The sequence below is a fragment of the Neolamprologus brichardi genome, chromosome 9, assembly GCF_056152115.1.
Source record: "Neolamprologus brichardi isolate AB-2024 chromosome 9, ASM5615211v1, whole genome shotgun sequence".
Classification (NCBI taxonomy): Eukaryota; Metazoa; Chordata; class Actinopteri; order Cichliformes; family Cichlidae; genus Neolamprologus; species Neolamprologus brichardi.
The window spans coordinates 38,229,036-38,246,510 of record NC_142112.1 but is presented as its reverse complement, the minus strand read 5'-3'; the positions used below and the strand labels follow the sequence as shown (position 1 = coordinate 38,246,510).

Sequence of the window (17,475 nt, the reverse complement as noted above, 5' to 3'; positions counted from 1 at the left end):
TCTCCCTCTATGGGTCTTTCAGGGTGTGTCTCTGTCTTCACAGTCAAAGTGGCGTCTTTCATGTTCAGCTTTAGCAGGCGAGCGGCGATTAGCTGCAGCTTGTTCTCGCCCGTTTCTCGATGATTCAGAGTTAAGGTTAAAGTTCAGGACGGGCTGATGTCGGCACTCGTGAGTCTTTCATGTTCATTAGTTTGACAGAAGCGTGGTTTCTCCTGGTGTGTGGGGAGAAGCTTGCAGGCCACAGACTCAGGAGACGAGTTTGACTGTTACCACTTTATGATTTTTAACTCTTTATCCGGCCTCGAATATCAATAATCGTACAGACTCTGTTATGTAAGCGAATAAAGGCCAAAATCCTTTATTTTAAATGTGCAGCTGCGACAGCTGATCAGTCGTCGTGAAGCTAACAAAGCCGCCGCAGCCATTCATCTCCTCCTGTTACGTCTCTCCCAGCTGTAATTCCTTGTTTTCCCCTCTGCTGTCGTCCTCTCTCTCTCCTCTCTCCTCTCTATATCTCTCGGCCCATCTCCCCACTCCCGCCAGCTCAGTTGTATGTAATTTATTTCCAGTACACAAACAGCTCACTGTAAATAGAAGCTGTTAAGCCGCTCCGGCACTCCAGTTTTAATAGACCCTTGGTTTGGTTATGTAATGATTAAATAGCTGACCGAGCCTTTAATGGTGTTATAAATCACTGAATGTGCTTTTTTACTGTCCTGTAAAAGCTTGGAATCAGCTGGTCGTCGTGCCCGCGGTCAACAGCTAAGGTCAAAGGTCACCAAAGTGGCAGTCATCGGCAGTTGACCTTCAGATCCTTTTGCTCCGAGTGGATGGGAAAGTTTTAAATAATTTAAGAGTGTTATTAAGACGGCATTGTTCTCGCCAAATAAAAGCTCCTGTGATTTATCGTTTGCTCGGCGCTTCAGGTGCGCAGCGGCTGCAGCCTGGATACCATCACGAAGCTTCATAATCATCTATAAAGCATTCTGCCTCCTTTTATAACACCTCTCGACCTCCCAACGACTCTAATGTCAAAATTGCTCTTGTTTAAAAGCTTCATAGATCAAATGGAAACATTTCAAGAATACACGACGTCGGGTTTCTTGCTTTGAAACAGGAGTTTGTGCCCAGCTTTTCGGTTCCCGCCAAAGACGGCAGCGAATCCCTGCAGCATCACTGCAGCCTTTCACACGCTCGTCCTAAACAACTCTTTACATGTTTCACTGCAGTTAAAACGTAACCGTGTAGATTTGCGTAGATCAGCTGCGTACAGGAACACTGCTGCTTTAAAGACAAATTCACATTAGGATGGTGGCAGAGACACAAACACATCCGAGGGTTGACACAAAAGCTGAAGGTTAACTGTTGCTTCAGTTTAGGCATAAAAACGCCACGTCCGCGCTGTGATTTGGGCTAAAACAAAGACTCCAGGAAGCCTGACATGTCTGCTTTCTCCGAGCTAAAGACCAACACTGTTGTTGGAAAACTAATGAGTGAGCCGCAGCGCGTTTCTTTATTTAGATCATTTAGAAACACCATCAGGACGCCTGTGAGGCAAACGCTGGACTTTAGGTTAAAGCTCCAGCTTCGTGTTTTCACTCTGTGACTTTACTACAGCAGCTTTGCACAGTTCACACTGGGCTTCGATGCAGCCCCTCAGTTCTTCCCACAAAGAGGGTTTGAACTGCTGGTAGGCGGAGCTTATGTGCCTGAGACGACCATATTAACCCTTTAAAACCGGTCAGAGCAGCACGCTCTGTTTTGCATAACTACTTTTAAATCCCGGTAGCTCTGCAACCACGTGAGCTAGCGCAATAATTGTTTTTGCACATGAAACCAGAGGAGTTGTACTTACATCTTATGCCATCAGCTTGTCCTCGGTCACAGTTTCCTTCCACATATAGTTTTGCAAAAACTGCATAAAAAGCGCTTGCAGCAACAAAAACATAATATTCCAGAAACACGCTTTGCCGATCCGATCAGCTGTTCATAACACTTCCTACGTCCATCAGCACGAACTATCGCATGTCCGCCATGACCTGCCCGAAACCGGAAGTGACGTCATTTTCGCGGAAATGTAGTTTTTTACCATCAGGGCCTCATGAGCCTATACTGGTGTTTTTAAAAGTTATCTTTGACTTTATGACTTTCTGTGTGGTTTCTGGGATGCTTAGGACTCATATTGCACTGCTGGAAATAGTTTATTTTGATGCATATGCTGCTTTTTTGCAAATTTGCATTATAATATTTATTTTTGTTTTTCCTGCAGTGTATAAAAATTGGTGTATTTCAAATATAAAACTATGAAGACACTCAAAATAAATTTCCTGTGGTGGGAAACTATTTTGTGCAACTTTTTTGTATTTACAGTTTTGAGGGATAAGCCTCTTAAATTTCTCTAACTAGAAATATATGTTAAAAAAACAAAAACGATTTTACATTTTTTTGTAGTTTATTGCACTTTTTTGCAATTTATGTAATTACTATGCACTTAATGCAGACATATTATTAAAATCTGGGCTATAATGGTTGTATTGATGTATAGCAACTTGAAATGCTCCCAAAAATGGCTCCACAGCATGTAAAAATATAATATAAGCTCTGGTGGACTTGGTTCTATGGTAGGTCTTAAAGGATTAAGGATGTCCTGTCTTTGTGACATCATATAGAGCAGAAAGCAGAAAAAAGATTGCTTTTCAGTGCACTGATGTCATTTTTTGAAGCTTTGGCCATGTTTGGTCTGAACATCCAGCAGTGAAGCAGGAGACCAATAAGCAACATGAGGAAAAGCACGAGTGGACTGAAGCTGGTCGTCGGCTCTCACAGGCATGAATGTAACAGCTGAGCATGTGTGTGACTTTCCTCTGTTTGTGCCAGCTGTACTCTGTCCTCACAGCTGTTTGCGTGTGTGTGTGCGACCTTAAATGTCAGCTAGTAAAACTCACCGTGACCCCGACTGCTACCACGGTCTCAAGCTGGTGACCTCTGACCCCGGTATAGTTCAGGATCCCCGCCAGCAGATGTCCAGGTGCTGTCTGCAGAGACAGGTGGTGGGAAGTGGACGCGGCGGCCTGGCTTTGATTTCTCCTGTCTGTTATGAAACGGCCGACATCAAAACCTCGCGGATTGTATGTCGATATCTCGAGCTGCAGCTCTGCAGAGTTACTCTGAGAAACACAGAAAGGCATCCTCGCCCACGGGACCAGCACAGGACATACGGTTCATCTGAAGAAGCAAAGATCAGTTTAAACTCAAACTTCTGCTGTTGATGTAAAGACACAGGAACCCAGGCGATCATGTGACATGATCCCCACATTAAATCAGTGTAAATAACACTGGAGTTAGCTGCCATGCATCTAAAGAAGGGGCATTATGTTGTAGTTTGCTGTCAGTGACTGGTGGAAATGTCATTTTAATAAAGCCTTCCTGCCGTCTGTCCACGTTCACCCTGACCGGCCAACGCGCCGCGTGTTTCCTGACCAGCTTGCTCAGCTGTTTTCTGCATGTGTGATGTCATTATTTTGTGCTGCAGAAGATGTTTCTCCACTTGCTGCTCATCTGACTAAATTTAAGAGTCTGCACTTCTGCCTGCATCCATCTCTGCTGCCTCCTCGCTCGTTTCCCTCTCCCCGTCTCTCTCAGCCTTGTGTAAATATCAAATATATCTTATGTCTGCATTTGTTGAATTGAAGCAAACAAAAGGGCAGACTGCAGGGAACAAAAAATGTCGTGTTGGTCCTCGTTAGTAGTGGACATGCCATTCCTCCTGCCTAGTGAAGACGAACAATGCGACGCGCTCGGCTTTGCTGATGAATGAATGAAATGTCTTTCACTCTGGCAGCTACCTGCTGAACAAACAACTAAACATCCATTGTTGTGGATTTTCAATTTATTGTCTATTCAGAGGGTTTCAGACGCATAGACTGTATATAAAGATGGATTACGCCTCTGTGACGTCACCATCGGTTTCAGATTTCTGCCTTTTGAAGCTTTAGTGTTTGGGCTGCCGTCTCGTTGAGTTTAAGAATTCAGCCGTTTGCTTATTTTGAGCTCCAAAATATTTAATTTTGGCCCATAAACTGTAAGTGGAACCATCTTGGTATCTAGAAACCACCAGCAGTGCCGGACCGAGTCATGGGTTATCCTAATTCTGATTCTAATAATAAGTTGGAGAAGTATTATCACAGACCTGAAACAGTTAAATGATTGATTCAGAACGGCTGTGAACACAGGAAACTCTGCGAGGAGACGAGACACAGAAGTCTGAAGAAGTCAGTCACACAAATGCAGCTTAGAGGAAATTCAAACATTATTTTAAATCACGCACTTTGTTCAAAAGCTGTTTTCCTTTTGTTTGCAAACAATATTTAACTGACAAGAAAATAACTTTTTATTAATATTTAATTATTATCAGAGTACGCTCCACGTCATTATGAAGATTCATAATAAACATTCTTGAAATACTTTCTTTCTTTTACTCCACAGCCAGTTGTTGATTAGATAAAATACTTCAAAATATTTTGCACTTAATTGTAGTTCACTCCAACGCTGTCAGGAAAGCTAAAAATCAGAACATAATGCTAACAAATATGAAGAAACACGGAATAATCCAGAACACAGAGAGCAGACTACAACAAAATACAGAAGGACAAATAAGAAGAGAACAGGAAGCCTTTCTGCAGCCAGACGAGTCGCCCCCTGTTGGCCACTAGGAGAATGCAGCAGTGTTGGTCAAGGTACTTGAAAAAAGTAATCAGTAACTAATTACCGATTACTTCCCCAAAAAAGTAATCCCGTTACTTTACTGATTACTTATTTTCAAAAGTAATTAGTTACTTAGTTACTTTTTAAAAACACGATTTACAACCTGAATAGGTGATAAAGTGATAGATCTTTCAGCCCAATTCTACTTTTTCTACATAATCCATCATACAAAATGTAATCAAATGGAAAAGTCTCTTTTTAAAACTTGTTTTATTAGTTTTAATCTTTTAACTTTATGCATCAAGCAAACATTTAATTATCTGCAACATTCTCTGACTGGAAGAAATTAGTTTAACATTTAAACCTATTTTCTGCACATTCCAGCACATAAAATAAAATATTTTGTGTGTTTACACTCAGTCTTTCAAATAGATGCAAGTAAAACACAACAGAAAATAAATAAAGTCAAAGACTAGCGGTCCTGTTGCTCTATTTTCACCTGTAAAGCAGGAGTGGGGTAGGCGGAGGTTTACCCTGGTGCAGGTGTGCCGCAGCGGTCAGTGGAAGAATCCGCGAGTTTCTCTGTGAGTTTCCCATTACGTCGTAGCTACTCGGTGCTTGTTTGGAAGTTTAGGGGTTTTTTCGCTGTAAAAAGAAGTTTTCTTCCCACGCACAACGGACACTAATGTTTTTGTCACTTTTTATGGAATCAAACTCAAAGTAAGGTCAGTACTTCCACGCTTTAAATGCTGCACGCTCATACTCTCTCTGCACTCGATATATGATCCATTGTTGATCTGCACACAGCTGTTGTCACGAACGTTGCACTCGCTTACGTCACTGTCATGAGACATTCTCACAAAAATATCACGGTTTTAGTAACGCAGTAACGCAGCGTTCCTACGGGAAAGTAACAGTAATCTAATTACCGTTTTTGCAATAGTAATCCCTTACTTTACTCGTTACCTGAAAAAAGTAATCAGATTACAGTACTCCCCATCTCTGGATTGCAGCTTTAAGTTATTTCCACGCCAGCTTCACTTTTTGTTGTCATTAAATTAATAAAGTGGACAAAAACAAAAGACAAAGCTGCTCTCGGTGGTCTTTGTTCACTTGTCTTCCTTAAAAGAACATCAGAATCTTTCAAATCAGCAGATGTCCGTGATCCTTCTCTCACCCCAACCAATCACAGCAGATGGCCCCGCCCCTCCCTGAGCCTGGTTCTACTGGAGGTTTCTTCCTGTTAAAAGGGAGTTTTTCCTTCCCACTGTCGCCAAAGTGCTTGCTCATAGGGGGTCATATGATTTTTGGGTTTTTCTCTGTATCTATGAAGCGTCTTGAGGCGACTTTTGTTGTGATTTGGTGCTACATAAACAAAATTTAATTGAATTGAATAAATTACAGAAAGCTTTTCTACTGAGTGAAGACGAGTTAAATAAACCTGCTGATGCACTCAATGCACAGACGCTCTTCATTAAATGTAATTTTTGTTTTTTATGTACTTGTTCTCTTACTTGGATTACAGTAATCAGATTACACGTGACTCTAATGTTGGTGAATGTGTTGCGCTGCCTGCTGCTCCTCTCTGGCTCCACAATAGAAACAGCTTATGACTCGAAATACATTTAAACCGCTCATTATAGACGTCAGCCGTCAGGAGGTTTTGGCCCAAGGCTGCTGCGTGTGTGTTATATTATATTATCCACGTTATGTGTGCGTCTCTTCACGTGTGTGTGTGTGTGTGTCTGTCAGAGATTAGCCGTGTATTCACGTCTGTTTGGTTTCACCTTTGCATGCGTGTGTGTGTCCAAGGCTGGCATTCGTCACAGTGGCTGCTTTCTGTTCCCAGACTCTGAATGTATTCATGAGTTAGCTGTTGACACAGGTAGTTAGCTCACCTGTCCACACACACACACACACACAGACACACACACACACCCCTGCTGTGTCTTTTGTCCTGACAGTCAACAAAACTTGCCAAATTTCCTTCCTCAGGCCTCAGCAGAAAACCTGTTTCCTATCCCTCCATCTCTCCCGTCCCTTTGTAGAGTTAAACTCCCATGATGCTTAGCAAACAGGGACCTTTGAAGTCCGCTGGGATGAGGGAGGACGTGAGAGGTGGGGGTGGGGGGGGATTTCCTAACGTCTAGTTTTGCCCAGATCGAACAGACGGCAGTTTTCCTAGCGGCGGGAGGGAAGGTTTGGAAGGTGGCGTCTCTGTTTTCTCAGCCAGGATTCCTGTCAGTTACGTAACATCAAATCTGACTCATTCAGCCTCGACTGCAGCAAAGCGACAATCGCACAAACAAAAAACGCACAAATACATACAAACAGCTTGAACAGCGCTCATAGTGAAACAAATTCAGATGCGAGCAGGAAGCCTTACTTTACTGGAGATGTGATTTCTTATTGTCAACAAATGAAAATGTCAAGTGTGTGTGTGTGTGTGTGTGTGTGTGTGTGTGTGTGTGTGTGTGTGTGTGTGTGTGTGTGTTAGAGCTCCATTGTTGCCCAGGGACTATTAAAAACACACTCTGAAATGTGTTCCTTTATTACAGAGAAATGACAACAGCAGTTGGAGCTGAAGTATTTAAAAGCCTTAAAGGCAGGGAGGAGGTTTGGGTGGATGGATGGGTGGATGGATGGGTGGATGGATGGGTGCACATAACAGCAGAGAATGAGAATAAGAGGCTGCTGATAGTCAGCACTGGTTTCAAGGACTTTGATTAAAAGTTTGGTGACTTGCGTAAATCATTTACACACTAGAGGTTAAATCTGTTACAGTGTATTTGTTGTGTTATGTTGTGGTTATGGTTGTTGCGTTGGTCACTGTTAGCATTAACTGTGACATCAGCACAGCCCTGTAAGTATTTATAGTTAATGATAGATCTGATCCAGCTTCAGGGCTGGAATATGATTAGAAAAGCGATTGATTTTGGCGCATGCCTCAGTTCACCAGCATGACAACACTGAGCCAGCGTGGAAGTACCTTTAACCGTCTTTAATGGCCGCCAGGGGGCGACCTGTAGAAGACTCTTTCTTTTCCCGTTCCTTCAGTAGGGGAAGTCCTACTGGATTGATGGGTTCAGTCACTGGTTTTAGTCATAATTAATACAACATTAACTCAGTTTTGTTAATTAAAGTCAATCTAAGAGTCAGAAGGAAGAATAACCAGGATTGTCAAAGTGAAAACACTCAGCTTGACTCTTCATAACAGGTCTGTTCTAACCACTACTTTTTATACTGTTAATGACAAAATATTAAATAGCAACTGAAAAACCTCACTTTTCGACCAATCAGTTGGCAGCATGTTCAGACTGATTAGCCTTTAGTGGTTTGGCTTAAACACTCTGAGTCAGAAAGATTTAGAAGAATAGTTTAAAAACAGCTGACATGTATTGGTTGCTCACATTAGTGTTGTGATTGGCACCAATGAATCCTTTCACTCAGAGTTAAACTGACTGTTAGCATTAGATAACATTAGTTCAGGCAAGACGCAGAGTTAAGCTCAATCCTGTTAGCGGGTGTCCTTCTGCATGCATCCAAGTGGTAGCTCCAGTATGGGGCAGGTTACATAATTGTCTTTAACCTCCCTACAGTAGCTGTTGCATCTGCAAGCTGCTTTCCAACCCACCCTCACCTAATCTGTGCAGTCGTTTTCTATTCTTCTTTATCTACTTATTCATTCTTTGTTTATTCGTTTTAATCGTGAGTAGGTGATATTAACCAGTCGCAGGTCGATGTGGTGAAGGTGACGAGTCCATGACTGGTTGTTTGTTTTTGTTTTATTCAGCCGAAAGACGACATCAGCCTATCAGAGGGCAGCACGGTGGACCTGAGGAAGCCTGGAGAGGAAGAGGATGAGTACTCAGAGATGGCTGAAGAGGCCATGGACCCTGACAACTGTTTCCCAGATAGTAAGCACACACACAGACACACACACAATTAAAGGCGAGCGCCTTCATTTAAAGGATGATTTTGATTGGCTGCTGCTGTGCATGTGAGCATGTGTTGCGTCCCTGAGATGGACTGGCAGCATGTCCATGGATGCCTCCCTGTTTCAGTAAGCTGATGGACAGATGGAAAAGTAATACTGCAAAGAATAACTTCTTTAATCTCCCCATCCACAGATTTTTTTTGTCCTTCTCAGCCTTTATTCATTATCTTTAAACTCAAACAACTCCGATGTCAAAAACAACTAAATGTGCTGAAAGAATTCTTGTATTTAATTAACCCTCTGGGGTCTAAATCTTCATAGGTGATGACGCCATCCCGGTCACTGTTAAGCCCAGTCATTAGTTCAGCATCTGTAAGAGTGGGAGTGTTTTTTATCCCAGTACCAGTAGTGTTAAAGCTCAATGTCAAACCTGAGAAATCAACAGTTAATCAGTAGTTAACCAAACAAAGCAATCAAATGTATCTTTATTTTAACGGAATCGTTCAAAAGCTACATCGTTTGTTACATTTTTAACAGAGTCATTTGTAACTTGTTACAACATTCCCAAAACCACATCCTTACTTCAGCTCCACCATGATGCACATTCACAAGATTGTTTTCCATCTTCTTAGTTTCCAAAACACCGTTTCACTTTATTAAGCGGATTTCTTCAGTCCCTTCTTTTTCCATGTTTTAATCCAGCTTTCATATCAAGTTGTAAATCTACCACCATACTGGTCTTAACATTCCTGTATCTCAGTATCTGTTGAAGCAGTGGAGCTGTATCCTTTCAGACTCTCGTGGTTTCACTCGCCATGAGAGCCCATCCACACCTCCCACTTGCCCCAAAACTTTCAGCAAGAGATTTATGATCCTGTTCTGACTAACCCAGGTGAAAAGCAAACACCTTGTTTCCTTCCTGACTCAGCCGGTTTCCTCCTGGAGCGCAGAGATTTGTCTTAGACCCCGTTTGGCACAGGCTAGTGTGGCAATGATGCAGAGGCTCAGGGGAGCAAGAGAGACTGGGGGAACACTGGAGTTTTATTGGGCTCACGTCAGCCAATGAAGGGCAAGTTCATGGAGAGCGGAGGTGAAATATGATGTGTTATGTTCTAGCGGTAGCTGCAGAACTTCAGGCACATTTATTTCTGTCTGTATGCAGATGACACACAGCTGTTCATTTGCATATTGCCAGATTTCATTTTCTTCACATGCACTTTACACAACGTTGTACCGAGATAAGAAAGATAAGGTGGAGCAGGTCATTATCAGAGCAAAAGAAGAGAGTAGCTGTGATTTATAGGAGCTACAGCGGGACAGATGGTCATCAGTCAAATAACCTGAGGTCAAACATCATCCTTGCCTTTGCTGCTCTCTGAAACAACGCTGCAAAGCAACGCACAAAGACGTGCAGTGCCCGACTTTCAAAATAAATGTCCTGGGGTAGTTATAGGAATTGAATACATATTTTCAAAGTAAAAGCTGAGATGATTTAAGCTTTGATGGGGAAAAGCCTGATACAGCTATATAGTCCAGTTTTTTTGTTTTGCTGTACACTAAAGTGACACCATTGATGCAGCATTTAAAATGCACTCCACAGATTGCACCGCCATTGGGCTGTACACATAGGATCTGTGGGGGTGTCCTGTGGGGCACTTCAGCATTAGAATTGGATCCTCTGAGATAAGATCTGTTTTATTGATCCCAATAGGGAAACTCATTCCCTGCATTTAATCCATCCTGAGATTTCAGAACTGCAAAGCCTGGGGACCAGCTGCAGCTGTAAGCCAGTACTGTAGTCGAGAGCACCGTCACAGGTGAATAAGGCAAGTTTTTGATGGGAGGAGAGACCAGAGCTCCCCAAGGAAACCCCTGCAAGCACACATAGAAGGTGCGAACTTTTCACAATAAGTCCCAGTTAAACTGCTGAGAAGCAACAGTGGCAACCATCGAGCAACGTGCTTCAGGGCTTACGTACTGAACGGCCTCCAGAAAGTCTCATGGATTCTTGATTAGATCGGGGTTTTGAAAGTATGGGGGGCAGCTCATTGGCTATGATTGATGTCATGTTCCATGAGTCATTTAGCTGTTGTTGTGTATGTGGATGCCCACATGAAAACCACGATGCACAGTTCACTTTAAATTGAATCTGCTGGGATCTTTTTTGTGGTTTCAAGTTCCAGTGAAAGCATCTTTTGTATTATGCAGATGTGAATGCAACTTCATTTGATTAGAGATGTGTTTAGCTGTTTTTCTTTGTTGTGGTAGTACTTTAGCTTAGTTCACGTATTTCCCAAAACGATGGTAGAATCTGGACATGTTCATCTATTGTGGAGATGCATCCCTGCAGTCACATAATGGTTCCACTAACCACAAGCCCATCCCGCCACCCGCTTGCCCCAATACTTTCACAACGAGATTTATGATCCTGTACGGACTAACCCAGGTGAAAAGCAAACACCTTGTTTCCCTCCTGACTCAGCCGGTTTCCTCCTGGAACGCACAGATTTGTCTTCGACGCAGTTCAGCAAAGCCAGCGTGCCACAAAAGAGACACGTGAGCTGTCGGGGGATGGTTTGCACATGTTGGTAAAATCACTCAAAATGCATCGATAACTAATTTAATTTCATCGAGCTTTTCAGTTAAACCTTCATGTCTGTATTTGGCTTTGGGAGGTAAAGTGAGGTTACAGTGGGAAGAGGCTCAGAAAGAATCAGGTCAGCCAGCTGGAAAAGCCTCTCTGTGGAACACCTGCAGAGAATTCATTAGTGAGACTCCATCGTGTAACTTGCAGTGTTTACAAGTGACAAACATCTTGAATGATTCAGAGCAATTAGACAAACTGTAGATTATAACAATGCAAGACGCATTTTAAGTCCCCATGCTTACAAAAAAGTATCTACTGTTGTGTCTATTTATCAGTTTGTTAATTGATAAATAAGAATACAAATAAATGCTACTTCATCATCATCATTTATTTATTTATATAGCACTTTAAAAACACACCTGGTAGACCAAAGTGCTGTACAATACTAATATGCACATAGCAATAAAATAAAAAAATCAGTTACCCACAGAGTTAAAAGCCAGGGAATAAAAACAGGTTTTTAATAAAGACTTTAAAACTGGCACTGATGTAGCCTGTCTGATATGGAGAGGAAGGTTATTCCAAAGCATCGCCGCGGCAACAGAGAACGCTCGGTCTCCTCTAAGTTTCAGCCGCGACTTTGGGACCGAAAGCAGCAACTGCTCAGCTGACCGAAGGGAACGAGTGGGGACGTGGGGCTTCAACAAGTCAGACAAATAAACAGGTGCCAGACCATTTAGAGATTTAAAAACCAATAAAAGGACTTTAAAACGGATCCTGAATTCAATTGGAAGCCAGTGTAAAGAGGCCAAAATCAGAGTGATGTGATCAAATTTTCTTCTGCCAGTTAAAAATCTTGCCGCAGCATTTTGCACTAATTGCAAGCGTGACAAAGTGCCAAACCCCTATTAACCCTTTAAGACCTACCATAGAACCAAGTCCGCCAGAGCTTATATTATATTTTTACATGCTGTGGAGCCATTTTTGGGAGCATTTCAAGTTGCTATACATCAATACAACCATTACAGCCTAAATTTTAATAATATGTCTACATTAAGTGCATAGTAATTACATAAATTGCAAAAAAGTGCAATAAACTACAAAAAAATAGAAAATCGTTTTTGTTTTTTTAACATATATTTCTAGTTAGAGAAATTTAAGAGGCTTATCCCTCAAAACTGTAAATACAAAAAAGTTGCACAAAATAGTTTCCCACCACAGGAAATTTATTTTGAGTGTCTTCATAGTTTTATTTTTGAAATACACCAATTTTTATACACTGCAGGAAAAACGAAAATAAATATTATAATGCAAATTTGCAAAAAAGCAGCATATGCATCAAAATAAACTATTTCCAGCAGTGCAATATGAGTCCTAAGCATCCCAGAAACGACACAGAAAGTCATAAAGTCAAATATAACTTTTAAAAACACCAGTATAGGCTCATATGGCCCTGATGGAAAAAAACTACATTTCCGCAAAATGACGTCACTTCCGGTTTCAGGCAGGTCATGGCGGACATGCAATAGTTCGCCCTGATGGACGTAGGAAGTGTTACAAACAGCTGATCGGATCAGCAAAGCGTGTTTCTGGAATATTATGTTTTTGTTGCTGCAAGTGCTTTTTATGCAGTTTTTGCAAAGCTATATGTGGAAGGAAACTGTGACCGAGGACAAGCTGATGGCATAAGATGTAAGTACAACTCCTCCGGTTTCATATGCAAAAAAAATTATTGCGCTAGCTTATGTGGTTGCAGAGCTACAAGGATTTAAAAATAGTTACGCAAAACAGAGCGTGCTGCTCCGACCGGCTTTAAAGGGTTAAAAGAGAATTACAATAATCTAAACGTGAGGTAATAAAGGCATGAATAACACTTTCCAAGTCACGCTTGGAAAGAAAGGGCTTAACCTTCGATAAACGTCTGAGGTGATAAAATGCTGATTTTACCGCCCCGTTTACATGGTCATCAAAGGTAAGTGCAGAATCAATTTTAACTCCGAGATTTGTGATCGAACTCTTTAGTTGGGAAGTCAAAGCTGCAAGATCAACATCTACTTCATAAATTGGACTGGATTTTGCCAAGAGACTCTTTCCAAGATTGTTTTCTGTCATGTGTGCCGTTACAGTGTTGGATGCTCTTGTTAAACATGGCCAGAATGGACATGGCCAAGGGGTCAATGGGCTCCACATTTTGAAGCCTCAGTGTTAGCATTTTGGCTGCCACAACTTTGACTTGCTACTACCAAAGCTCTGTGTCCAAAGTGTGAAGTTGCCGATACCTGCATTAGTGCTACGTAACAGGCTGCTAAAATCCTTGAATTTAACTCACTGAAACTGAAGCACAGGCTTTTTGTACCATCTGCCAGAACAATTAACTGCACAGACGAGCCCTTAACCTTGAACAGGTCTGTTATGAAAAACTGGCTGAAATTAGCCACACAGGCCAAACCGTTCTTCATAGCAGGCTGTAAACATGTTTGTCTGCTGGACTCTTGGACATTTTGACATGGAAGTCTGTGAGACTACAGTTACTTCCACACTGGCTTTATTCTTCACCCACATCGACTGCCATTTGATAATCTTTAATATGTCTAATATGGTCATTTCAGGCTGTGAAAGCAATACAGAAGCCGCACTCACCAGCTCTTCAAACTTTCTGTTTAACCCTTTAAGACCGACCATAGAACCAAGTCCGCCAGAGCTTATATTATATGTTTACATGCTGTGGAGCCATTTTTGGGAGCATTTCAAGTTGCTATACATCAATACAACCATTACAGCCTAGATTTTAATAATATGTCTGCATTAAGTGCATAGTAATTACATAAATTGCAAAAAAGTGCAATAAACTACAAAACAATTGAAAATCGTTTTTGTTTTTTAACATATATTTCTAGTTAGAGAAATTTAAGAGGCTTATCCCTCAAAACTGTAAATACAAAAAAGTTGCACAAAATAGTTTCCCACCACAGGAAATTTATTTTGAGTGTCTTCATAGTTTTATTTTTGAAATGCACCAATTTTTATACACTGCAGGAAAAATGAAAATAAATATTATTGTGCAAATTTGCAAAAAAAGCAGCATATGCATCAAAATAAACTATTTCCAGCAGTGCAATATGAGTCCTAAGCATCCCAGAAACCACACAGAAAGTCATAAAGTCAAACATAACTTTTAAAAACACCAGTATAGGCTCATGAGGCCCTGATGGTAAAAAACTACATTTCCGCGAAAATGATGTCACTTCCGGTTTCGGGCAGGTCATGGTGGACATGCGATAGTTCGCGCTGACGTCTAATCCAATGTAGGAAGTGTTACGAACAGCTGATCGGATCGGCAAAGCGTGTTTCTGGAATATTATGTTTTTGTTGCTGCAAGTGCTTTTTATGCAGTTTTTGCAAAGCTATATGTGGAAGGAAACTGTGACCGAGGACAAGCTGATGGCATAAGATGTGAGTACAACTCCTCCGGTTTCATATGCAAAAAAAATTATTGCGCTAGCTCACGTGGTTGCAGAGCTACCGGGATTTAAAAATAGTTACGCAAAACAGAGCGTGCCGCTCCGACCGGCTTTAAAGGGTTAAAGGAGAGCCAATGAGAGTGAAGCAGGCTTAAAGGAGTGTGTTTCAGGCACCATTTTTACCTCCCCCTCCCCTTCAGAGTGAACTGAGAGGCTGTACCAAAGTCTAGTGTACGGTAAACAAGGATTATTATGAACTGTGACTTATGCAAAGCCACTCTAGTAGAGTTCAAAAAGCACAATGGTTAGCCTTTAAGATTAACAGAAACAGTTTGACCTTTACACCGAAGGAAACACATTATGATTTCCCACAGGAAGGAAATAGGTTTTACAGCTTAAACACTACCCAGTAAAACAGCCTGCATGCCTGCACTGGACATGAGACTGTACTGCCACACAATTGAGCACCAACCATATAGCACATGGACATGAAAGCCGTCCATACATAATAAACATAATTCACTGTGACACAACAGAAGAAAGGCTCTTGATGTTGGTAATTCTGACCCTGGTATCGCTCGGTACTGGATCATATTTTGCAGAGGCTCACTCTCCATCACTTTCCAATGTAAAAACCAAAGCGGGGCCCGTTCCCAGCGAGCGGTGCTTTGTATGAAAGCAGCTGCCAAACAGCAGATGTTGTATTAGCTTTGATTCATTTAGAAGATTGATGCGTCCATCGCGAATGTCCCAACACGCCGCCCGCTTCTTCCTGATTCAGCAGAGTCCTTCACAGCAGGCGGACGTTTGTCACCGGCTGGACTCGGATCAGCCGCTGGAGCAGCGACAGCAGAGAGATGAACACGGACGAAAGTCCTTCTTTATGCCGCAGTGCTGACACCTGTCTGTCTGTTCAATACTGACGGAGAAGAGAAAGAGGAAAATCAAAGAAGGAGAAGATGAAACCAATGAGAAGAAGAAACTGAAGAGAGAGGAGAACAAGCCTCTTACTGTCGACCCATCTGGGATTAGCTTCTGTTTAGGTCTCATGCTACAGACAAAACTGTATTAAACGGGCTGGAAATTAACTGTAAGCTGGTTGAGTTTGAGACCACGTGTTACTCTGAGTGACCTAACGGGCCGTGCGTTGCCACTGACTCTCCTCTCCAATTGGTTTTAAGTCGTTGGAGTGGAACAGGAAGAGTCATCGAGATATTTTCACCTCCCTGACCCTCGATGGGTCGCCGGCATGATCAGAAGCTATAGACGAGAGGAAAACAAATAAGATGTGAAAAGAGACAAAAGGAAGTGAGAGAAAGTGCAAAACAAGGCGGACCTCGACGGTATGAACACTCTCCGTACCTCTTGAAAATAAAATGTTGTTCTGGCTGATACAGAAGACGTGATGATGAAGATCGGCAGGGTGAAGATGAGGATAAAATGTGCGAGAGAAAAAGAAGAAAGAGCTGCTAATTAGAATTTAAAAAAGCTCAAGAGAAGAAGTGAGACGAAAGGAAAACAAGAGAGGAACAGGAAGCCAGGACAGAAAGGCCCAGGAGGAAAGATGATGATGATGATGGTGGTGTTTGACCTGTTGACCTTTTGACCTTACTGACATCAACAGATTTTTGGATAGAGAAACAGATTTCGACCTCCGGCGTGCTGCTGCTGTCGCCGCCTGGCTTCCCTCCTGACTCAGCTCACAGTCCCTTTACACACTGGACCAGTACCACCAGTATGCTGACACAGCTCTGTGCTGCTGTGTGTGTGTGTGTGTGTGTGTGTGTGTGTGTGTGTGTGTGTGTGTGTGTGTGTGTGTGTGTGTGTGTGTGTGTGTGTGTGTGTGTGTGTGTGTGTGAGGGGAGCAGTGGTTCCGGCGACTCGGCCAGCTGCTGCAGAAGTAGGCCAGGAAAATGACTAACAGCAGCAGGCAGGCACCAGCTGTGTGTGTATATGAATACGAGGAGGAAGCAGTTTACTTTGCTGTGTGTGTGTGTGTGTGTGTGTGTGTGTGTGTGTGTGTGTGTGTGTGTGTGTGTGTGTGTGTGGCCATCTGGATGTTCAGGACAAAGGCAGAGTCCCGGGAGGGTTTGAACATCTCCACGCAGCCCCACGTTTAAACCCACGGTCAGGCCCCACTCGTATTGGCGGGGCTTCAAACCAAACGTAAACAGATCTCCATCCTGATCTTCTCACAACTCATCACACATGCTCAGGGCGTGATTACGTTATTGTAATCACATTACATTTTTCAGTTACCATTATGTCGTTACTTTCGTTGGGAGAGACGCATCAAACAGACGTGCTTTTCTTTCTGTGCTGCCGTCAGCTCGTTTCAGTTTGCGTGCTGGCAGGAGGGAAATGCTGGAGCGTTACGCCGATACAGCTTTTGAGGAGCTGTTTCATCTTCGTTACTTTTATTTTTGTTGCACAAAAGGACGAGAGCGTGATGGTAAAGTGGAAACTGTCCAGGACAGAAACCGCCGCATCGTGCCCCTAACGCAACTTCAGCTCTTTGCGAGCATCTTCACACGGACGAGCTAATGCTTAGCTACACCTGAAACAAAGGTAACAAAGGCAGTGATGGGCAGTCGGGAATCACCATGGTGATGGCTTTGAAGTGTCTTTGTGTTTATACATAAAAACTAATAGAAAGATTGTATGTGGGTCGTCATTACGACAAAGTTTTGTGTTGGTGTGTGTGTCTGTAGCTTAAGTGTCATATTGTGAAGTTATTATGTTAGAGCACTAACTTTCAGGAGATTAGAGATGATCGGGACTGGAGT

At 42.4% G+C, this 17,475-nt stretch overlaps 1 protein-coding gene across 1 annotated transcript in view; it reads left to right on the top strand.

Moving 5' to 3' along the window:
• Positions 1–17,475, top strand: part of LOC102799570 (sodium channel protein type 3 subunit alpha-like) — a 281,657-nt gene that overhangs the window by 217,860 nt on the left and 46,322 nt on the right. Inside the window, exon 23 of the mRNA XM_087846568.1 lies at positions 8,498–8,621. Within this exon, the coding sequence (XP_087702694.1) occupies positions 8,498–8,621 (124 nt within the window). The remainder of the gene's footprint in view (positions 1–8,497; positions 8,622–17,475) is intronic.